Source organism: Triticum aestivum, chromosome 2A (assembly GCF_018294505.1).
Source record: "Triticum aestivum cultivar Chinese Spring chromosome 2A, IWGSC CS RefSeq v2.1, whole genome shotgun sequence".
In the NCBI taxonomy this organism is placed as follows: domain Eukaryota; kingdom Viridiplantae; phylum Streptophyta; class Magnoliopsida; order Poales; family Poaceae; genus Triticum; species Triticum aestivum.
The window spans coordinates 111,961,601-111,971,325 of NC_057797.1; the positions used below are offsets into that span (position 1 = coordinate 111,961,601).

Consider the following 9,725-nt stretch of genomic DNA (forward strand, 5'->3'; position numbering starts at 1 on the left):
GGGGCGCCACGTGGCGGGTGGCGACTGGTCGGCGGCGGTGGGCGGACGTGTCCGGCCTGATTCGTACACGTCCGGCGGCGAGGGGAGCAGTTTTTTTAGGGTTAGAGAGAGGGGATCCGAGATTTGGAATGGGGGAGGTATATATAGGCATAGAGGGAGCTAGGAGAGTCCAAATGAGGTGCGGTTTTTGGCCACGCGATCGTGATCGAACGCTCTAGATGATGGAGAGGGTTTTGGTGGGTTTTGGGCCAAATTGGAGGGGTGTTGGGCTGCAACACACACGAGGCCTTTTCGGTCCCTCGGCTAACTGTTGGAGCATCAAACGAAGTCCAAATGGTACGAAACTTGATCGGCGGTCTACCGATAGTAAACAAAGGCCGCTTGGCAAGTCTCGGTCCAATCCGGAAATGTTTAAACCCCCACACATGAAATAAAGGTAGAAATGACCACCGGAGGAGAACGAAGCGCCGGAATGCAAAACGGACAACGGGGAAAATGCTCGAATGCATGAGATAAACACGTATGCAAATGCAATGCATATGATGACATGATATGAGATGCATGACAACGATAACAACACACGGAGACAAAAAAACCGAACCCGAGAAAATAAAATAACTTAAGGCCGGAAACGGCAAGAGTTGGAGTACATATTGGGTAAATTACATCCGGGGTGTTACAGCCTCTAGGATTTATTAGGAATTTCTGAAATAGTTATTGGACTGCCCAAAATAGACTAAATTCCAGCAGATTTGTCCTTGCAATAGTTTTTTTCCTGCTCATACAATCTAGGTTAAGTGTGGTGACGTGACAATCTCTGCCCCGTCCGGATGTTGCCCGAATGTGGCCATGGTGCGCGAGGTGTTCCAGGACACTCAAAATCCAGAAGAATTGCAGCATAATTTATATTATAATTATGTATTATTTGGAACACGAAGGAGCCACTGAAACTAGCCGAGGAGGTTGAGGAAGAGCTCACAAGGAGATGAGGTTGATGAAGAGCTCGCAAGGAGGGGTTGGCCTGCACACCATACGGACGCTCCAGCAAGGTTGAGCCGGCGGCTAGGCTTAGCCGCGAGGAGCTCTTTGGAGTCCACGGGATGACAAGGGAGATAAAAACACGACTGGGACGCGTGTTGAAATAGAGGGCATGGGTTTGTGGGGTCTTGAGTTATGCTTACAAAATTAATGGCATCTAACATTATTTTCATCCCATTGCAATGCACGAGCAAATGTGCTAGTTATTTTTAAGTATGGACCCAAATAATTCACCCATGACATGTTCTTGAAATTAATTTATTCTACTAATTATTCAGAACATGAGTGTTAGATTTTGTAGTCCAAAAAGATGATAATGAAGTTGAGAGAAGAGAGTATGCCTACGATCTATGAACATGATGTATGGCAAGAGATGGTATGACTTCTTCAGAGAACCATCTTGATCCTTCTTTTATCTTCATATATGGCCAACCATTGATATATTGTGGTGCGGAAGGTCACGAGCGCTAGAGATTGTGGCACTGTTTAGAGGGTTGGGCAACGACAGAGGCGGCAACTCAGGTAGAGAGAGGTAGTAGTGTGTGACAACATTTGCTGAATGTTGATGGTGGTGGAAGTGGGTTTGTAGGTAGAGGTGGGCGGGTCAATAGAGTCGGCGGAGAAAAAGGTATGAAGAGGGAGGAAGAAGAGTAGTAGAAGCATTGGGTGTTGGCGGCGGAGGAGAGGCAAGGGCTTAGCGGTCTCGAGTGCAGGGTGCGGGAGGTCGTGGGCACCAAAGATGGTGGTTGGTTTTAGAGGGACGACTGGCGTCAGCGTTGACAGAGGTGGTGACTTGAGCAAGTGGCGACGTGTGGCAACACTCGCCGGCTCTAGGGTGGCGGTGGCAGGTTCTTAGGCAAGGAGAGGCGGGCGGGTCGACAGTGTAGCTAATAAAAAAAATCTGTGACTACGGGACGAAGATGAAGAACTAGAGGCGGGTCTTTGTTGGATGAGAAGGGACAGGGGATTAACGGATTTGAAGGTAGGGTACATGATATCTCAGGTGGCGGGGATGGTGGTAGTGTTTAGAGGGATGCCGACACATCATGTTACAACATTTCGTTTGCACCATCCATCCCGAGCAATCACGAAAAATAGAAGAAATTGGTGGGACCATGTTAGAAAGATCTTTCCGGGTGAAGAGATGAGGAATCACGTAGTTCATGATGGTCACTTTCATCGTCTACGTATTGTCAGCCTTGTCGGCATAGGAACACATAGAGTGAGGGGTGTATGGGGTGAGAGAGTGAGAGGGCTGGTTGTGGTGAGAGAGTAGCTGAGGTCAGAATAAGGCTGGGCAGGTAAGCTAAAAAAATTGGATAGAAAACATGCCTAATTTTGAGAGAATTTCTTAAGTGCATCAAGTAAATTTTAATTTGTAATGTATTTTTAGTTAGATAATTGCTATATATATATATGCATCGTCAAATTGCTATTTTAATCAATTTACATTGCAAGTGAAGTGGACTTCAATTATTATTGCTATTTTAATCAATTTACATTGACTGATGCGAGACTTGATCGATCAATCGTTGCTCGTGCGCAGTAGTTTGCAGGCCCGAACGATCGATGCGAGTCTCTCGCTCCCCTGCACCTATGCGTGTGGTGCGAGAAACCGGCATATGTGCGAGTCGTTGTGTGCGCGGTAGTGTTGGATACCTCGATCGATCGATATGTGAGTCTCTCTGTCTCTCTCATGCGCGCGCGCATGACGCTTCACCTGTTCAGAGTAAATAGTAAACAGATATTCATGAAGTTCAAAAATTGTTTCCAAACTTCAAACAAATGTTCGTCAATTCAAAAGAAGTTCACTGATACAAAGAAATTTTCAGGAGTTCAAAAAATGTTCAAAATGTCAAGAAAAAAGTTGCGAACTTATGAAATGTTAATAATTTCAAAAATATTCGCCCATTTTGTAAAAAATGAACGCGAGTTTAAGATAATTTTAATTATTTCAAAAAAATCATGATTTCAACAAATATTCAGGAATTTAAAATATGTCTGCATAAACAAATAAAAGGGGAAACAAACATGAAAAAAGAAAAACAGAAAAAACAGGAAATAAAGTTGAAAACCCAAAAAAAGATAAAAGGAAGAAAAAACATAAATGTTTTGAAAAAAGTTCAGGGAAGGTTCCAAAAACGATATCAAAATAACCAGAATGGACCGCTAGCGTGCTCCCGCGAAAAGGAGTCTCCCTAAATAGGCCAGGCCAGGCGCGCGGGAGGCCACGGCCTCGTTGTTTTGTTTTGTTTTCCCTTTTTCCTTTTTTTCCTTTTATTTACCTTCGTTTATACTTTCAAATATTCTGAAAAAATATAATACAAAAAGCACTTTCCATAAAAGCAACTGAAAAAATTGTCAAGCAAGCGATTGAAAATGTTAAATTAGTATAGAGAAAATGTTTCTCATGTATACAAAAAGTACACAATGCGTGTGAAAAAAGTTGATCATATATTTTAAAAAATTAATCAAGCATTTGAAGAAATGTTGAACAAGTATTTGAAAATTTAATCAAGCATTTGAAAAAATTAAATGTCTATAGAAAAATTGTTGAACTTGTATTAGAAAAATGTTAATCTATCATTAAAATCCTAAATGTATATAGAAAAAATGTTGACCATGTATTACGATTTTTAGTCTTGTATTATAGTCAAAAAATGTTAAACTTGTAGTTGATTTTTTAAATGTATATCGAAAAAATGTTGACCCTGTATTAAAAATAGTTAATCTTTCATTTGAAAAAATGTTCATGAAACATTTGAAAAAACTTTAATGTGTATAAAAAGTTGACCAGGCATTAAAAAATATTAATTTTGTATTAAAAAATGTTAATAAAGCATTTGAAATGTTAAAAAAATTATAGAAAAATGTTGATCATGTATTAAATAATGTTAATCAAGCATTTGAAAAATGTTAAAAATATGCGTAGAAGAAAATGTTGACGGGCCTCCCTTATCTCTTGTCAGCTGGCAGCTGTCGCTTTTCTGGGCCTTGTTCCTTGCGCGAAGATGGGCCTCTCTTATCTCTTGTCTTCTATCGATCCGCCTTTTAGACTCTTCTTTTTCACCTTAAGTGCTACCTCTGGAACTTGTGTCGTGACACTTTATTACTCCCTCCATTAATGTAGTGCCTATAGATTTTTCTGAAAGTCAAACTTTGCCAGCTTTGACCAAATTTATAGAGAAAACGGTCTATATCTACACTATCAAACATGTACATTATGAAAATATAATGCATGATGTATCCATGATGTGCATTTGGTATTCTGGATATACCTATTTTTCTCTATAAAGATGGTCAAAGTTTGTATTGTTTGACTTTTAGAAAAATCTATAAACACTACATTATGGAACGGAGGGAGTATTACTCAACAATACAGTGAATATTCTCATCATAATCCATGCTAGAAACAAAGAGAAGTAAATCAAACATTTGTTGTTCCTCTAGATGTGAAGCTTGTTGATCTATAAAACTGGCTACTGCCAAACTAACTTAAATTTCTTTTTCTTTTCTTTTTCTTGGGGGAAAACTAACTTAAATTTCCCAAGTACATATTGAGTGATCTACAATAGCTTTATTTTGTTGTACTCAACAGCCAGGCTGAAAATCTTAAATTCATTTCTTTGTGAACAACGATCTCACAGAAGTCAATGAACAGCACATACAACTTATTAAGTTTGGTCATTATCACAAATCACAACTCATAAACCTTATTTATCCTTCGTTATGGCTGTACTCAAGTCTTGAGTCTTGATAGGCTGACGGAGATAATGTTAATCAACAAAGAGAAAACGTTAATTAGTGCGTGTATGTTTTTATATTATTAGCTGGAATGCACTACTCCTGAATCCTATTCTAAACCATGTTTTGGCCAGCTTGTGATTTTCGAACTTGCCGTCCTCCGGTGAACTTAATATGTACTACTCCCTCCGTAAAAAAATATAAGAGCGTTTAGATCACTACTAGCTTCTAAGGCGTGGTTATTATGAAGATTAATACTACATTATTATTATCCTTTTGGGCGGGAAGATTAATACATTTCTGAACTTGTCAGGATGAACACGAATATCAAATATGTAAGATAATTTTTGGGCTACCTGATCATAAACATGCCTTTCGCTTTTTAAAAGTAACAAAACTTGATATGTCATATGCTATCCATCTCAATGTTGCAAGTGTTACCTTTTAAGTGCACGCAAAGGTCATGAACGAAGCCATTTGTTGCTTGTGTCCTTGCATCAGTATCAGTTCCATGTATGATCCATGTTTTTTTTTAAACTGGACAGTATTATAAGCTCAAAAAAAATCTAAATAACAATGTCAAATATCTGCAATGTTTCATTTCCAGATCTGGTTTGATCTTACCGAAGGAGTAAAAACTAAAACAATTTTATTAGTCTTATTTTATCTGATGCATTACGCTCTACCTCTGCACACGTTGTTTCATGACTACGCTAGACACCTCTCCATTTTTGAGGCATTTCCGCAATTTCTTGATGGGGATATATTATATGCAGGCCTCGTATTTTACTCTAAACGTGATCCGCACATCAATGTGATGATAATATACAGATGTTGGAGTTGACCCAGCACTGGTTTCTTGTCCAGCTACAAGGGGTTGAAAGGAACTTCCGTTTGTTTTACTCATCGTGCGTTCAGGATAGACGTGATCTCGGATGTTTGCACCTTTTTTTCTTTTGAAAGAATTTCACATTTGATAACATATATCAGCAAAACAGAACACTTTTGTGTATATCAGTGGTAAAAGAAACTTTGAAAGTTCGACTGTATACATTCTCAAACGAGTATATATTGAAGAATTATTTAAAACCAGAGGTAATACTATTGTAATATTATAGTTAGTTGGTTTTTGTTCCTTTGTCTGACTTTGTATAGTTAACAATAACCCCTGCTGTTGAGCCAATCCTGTTGCTTCTTAATTCAGTTGTTTCCAGACATGTATATATAACAAGTTTCTTCCATCAGTATGCTTTGCCACATCCTGTCCTTCACTTTTAATTTGTAGCTTGGGGCTTGGCTCGTCTATCGGACTCTAAATGGCGAGTGGTAGTTCTTCGGAAGAAGGAGCACGCCAGAACTCCGCCGACAAGGACAAGCTGATCACCGTTCTGAGCATCGATGGCGGCAGCGTCAGAGGGATCATTCCGGCCACCATCCTCGCCTTCCTTGGAGAGGAGCTTAAGGTAAGATATATGCCTACAAACTCATCTACTTTGTCATCAAGTATGTTTGTCTACTGTTTCCAGAAGAACACTAGTTGTTACTGTGTTATGTGAACTCCTGCACTATATATCTCCATGTAGAAACTGGATGGGCCAGAAGCTAGGATCGCAGACTACTTTGATGTTGTCGCTGGCACGAGCACCGGCGGCCTCTTGACGGTGATGCTCACGGCGCCGGACAAGAACGGGCGGCCTTTGTTCGATGCCAAGGAGCTTGCTCAGTTCTACATGGACGAGTCGCCCAAGATCTTCCCACAGAAGTAACTAAAACATTGGATGTCCATATCATCATAAGAGTAGTTTTGTTTACTACGTACTATTCAGTAGTACTATCTTTGTAGAGTAATATAACATCATTTCACCTTATCAAAGTGTAATTTGAATGCCAAGTTGCAGGAACTCGTTCTTTGGCAAGATCGCCACAGCTCTGAGGATGGTGCGAGGGCCCAAGTACAACGGGAAGTACCTCCATGCGCTGCTTCGTCGGTACCTTGGTGAGACCAAGTTGGACGGTACGCTGACCAATGTGGTCATCCCGACCTTCGATATCACATACCTGCAACCCACGATTTTCTCGAGCTTTCAGGTACCCCTTCGTCCTGAATTACTTATCGCAGAAATGTATAGAATTTTTCTTTTCGAAAAGATAAGAAGTAAATGTATCTAGAACCAAAAAATACGTCTAGATACACCCTGTTCCTGTGGCAAGTAACTCGGGACAAAGAGGATGTATATCGCATATCAGATTGGTCTGTGCACAATTCTTTATTTGAAAGGAGTGAAATAAGATTATGCATTTGCAACTTCATCATATGTTATCAAAGTCATGCATAATGTTTGTACAAATGCATATATATCGTATTGTTTTTATCATAAAGAAAGGATTTTATGAATCTTTCTTTAATAGTTTCTTAATTAACAAGTTAATGAACTAGGAATCTGAAAGTGTTATGTTAAAGTATTGATATCATACATTTTGTTTTACTAAGAATACATGTTTTGAATAACAATAATGAAGAAAAAACTAGACATGTTTTCTCCGATATATCTACATATCGTCTGATATATTACCTGATATCCGGCATCTGATATATCGAAGCCAAACCGGTACGAATCTGATATCCCATTTTTGAAGCTTGGTTTTACCAGGAAAGAAGTTGGTGACTTCTTTTTCTCTTGCAAAAAATAACTTATGGTTTCTATAATTAACTCCATGCATGCATGCATGCATCAACCTGTAACAATGATCAGTTGAAGCACTCGCCTGCGAAAAACGCACTCCTGTCAGACATCGCGATCAGCACCTCCGCCGCGCCGACGTTCTTTCCGGCGCACTACTTCGAGGCCAAGGACGACAAAGGCGAGCCGAGGGCCTTCAACCTCATCGACGGCGGCCTCGCCGCCAACAACCCCGTAAGCTACCTAGCGCCTCACCGCCGGCCACAACACATCGACATCCCCCCTGAATCTCTCACGTACCACATGCATGCATGTATTTTCCCGCCTGCCTGCAGACGCTATGCGCGATGAGCCAAGTGTCGCAGGACATCATCGTGGGGGACGGCGAGTTCTTCGTGGAGAACCCGGTCGAGTACGGCAAGTTCATGGTGGTCTCCGTCGGCTGCGGGCTGAACCCGAAAGAGAGCTACAGCGCCAAGGACGCCGCCAAGTGGGGGATCCTGAACTGGATCGTCAAGGACGGCACCGCCCCCCTCGTCGACATGTTCAACGCCGCCAGCGCCGACATGGTGGACATCCACCTCTCCGTCCTCTTCGGCGCCCTGCGCTCCTCCCACCGCTACCTGCGCATCCAGTACGATCAGCTGAGCGGGAGTGCCGGTTCCATCGACGACTGCTCGAAGGAGAACATGGACAGGCTGGTGCAGATCGGGCACGAGCTCCTCAGGAAGAACGTGTCCCGGGTGGACCTGGAGACCGGCCGGAACGTGGAGATGCCCGGCCTAGGCACCAACGCGGAGCAGCTCGCCAAGTTCGCAAAGCACCTGTCCGACGAGCGGCGCCGGCGCAAAAAGGTGCTTCAGATTAACTAGCAGCTGGCCGGCCGGCTCGCTCTACTTTGTTGAGTCTTGCTCGTTTGGTGGATGTTTTCCATTCAGTTTTTTTCTTCTTGTACACAGTGATGTAATATTTGTACAGTTATGTAATAATACTGTGCCACATTTGGAAAATAGATTAAGGGTGTTCCATGTTTTGCCGGAGCAAGTGTTGATCACATTATTTGCCTTGTTTCCCGGATTATCTTTCAGTCTAATACTCTTTCAAGTCTAACAAATTCGACTAACGACCTCATAGTCATAGTGGTGTGCTTTGCCAACAAGAAACCTCGGTGCAACGACCCAGACAAGCATGATTTGAGCCGGATTGGCTTAACTTGTAGGCTGAGGAGACTGGCCAATCACATGGGCAGCATGAGATAATGTTTGAGCCGTGTGTTGGTTTAACTTGCAGGCAGAGAACACCTGCTATCCTAATCCACGTCGTATTTCATATTTCAGCCGTGTCTTTGCAGAGGAATGCGTGCATTGATAAACAAATGATGCAAGTATATTTAGGGAAACAAATGATGTCGGTTAGTTGTTGCCCAGTTGAAGTTTTGCATTTGTATATATGGACAAAGCGCATCAAGTACTAGTAATGCTATGTTTATTAACCTGTGGAATCTCATTGTCTTGCTCAAGGTGACCGTAATCCTCCCCGCGACTAACTATAATGCATGCGTTCACGTCATCCATATTTGCTGGTCAGCGCTGGTACTGTGATTCATTCAGGAAAGCTACTACTTATATACGTGTTCTATATTGATTGCTTTGAAGTGGTATGAAGAACAACCACTTTTTTTTGGCAAAGATATATGAAGACACAATGAAGAACGAACCAACACAATTGCTTCACCGAGTCCCAAGCATGTTCTAAGAGCATATGATGCAAAATAGGGCTAATGCCAAATAAACCCTTTTTAGGGCATTTGGACCAAAAGCACAGCTAGCTCTAGCATATGTCATATCCCTATATGGCGATGCAATTTTTTTGGGGCGGCCTCATATTTTGCTCCCAAGTGCTGTAAATATAAACAACCATGCGGCTACCGCAAAACAAACCCGTAGTTGTGTGTAGCTCAACTGCGAGGGTGAACTTCCCGCTTCGCAGGTTGTCATGCGTGTCGTGACGACCGATTCCGACCACCACTACCACTGCTCAATCCCCCCTCTGGCCGCCGCCGCCGCGTCGGATCCATCTTCAGCATCGACCAAATTGGTCGCCACCCACCCATTTGGTCGCCACCGCGGCGAACGGTTCCGGCCACCGCCGCACTGCCCCGCGGTGAATCCATCAGTCACACCGACCGAATCGGCCGTAGCACCACCCCATTCGGCTGCCACCGCATCGGGCGCCGCGTCAACCAATTTCGACCACCACCGC

At 42.3% G+C, this 9,725-nt stretch overlaps 1 protein-coding gene across 2 annotated transcripts; it reads left to right on the forward strand.

Moving 5' to 3' along the window:
- Nucleotides 1-6,023: 6,023 nt before the first annotated feature.
- On the forward strand, nt 6,024-8,517 carry LOC123184968 (patatin-like protein 2). Of its 2 annotated transcripts, none has more exons than XM_044596996.1 (5): nt 6,024-6,245; nt 6,366-6,544; nt 6,675-6,870; nt 7,536-7,697; nt 7,799-8,517. In XM_044596996.1, exons 1-5 carry the CDS (start codon nt 6,099-6,101, stop codon nt 8,333-8,335), a joined length of 1,221 nt encoding a protein of 406 aa, XP_044452931.1. In that variant the 5' UTR covers nt 6,024-6,098; the 3' UTR covers nt 8,336-8,517. The 2 variants fall into 2 exon arrangements, with proteins under 2 accessions (XP_044452931.1, XP_044452932.1); XM_044596997.1 differs by having other exon boundaries at nt 6,681-6,870.
- The last annotated feature ends 1,208 nt before the right edge of the window (nt 8,518-9,725 follow it).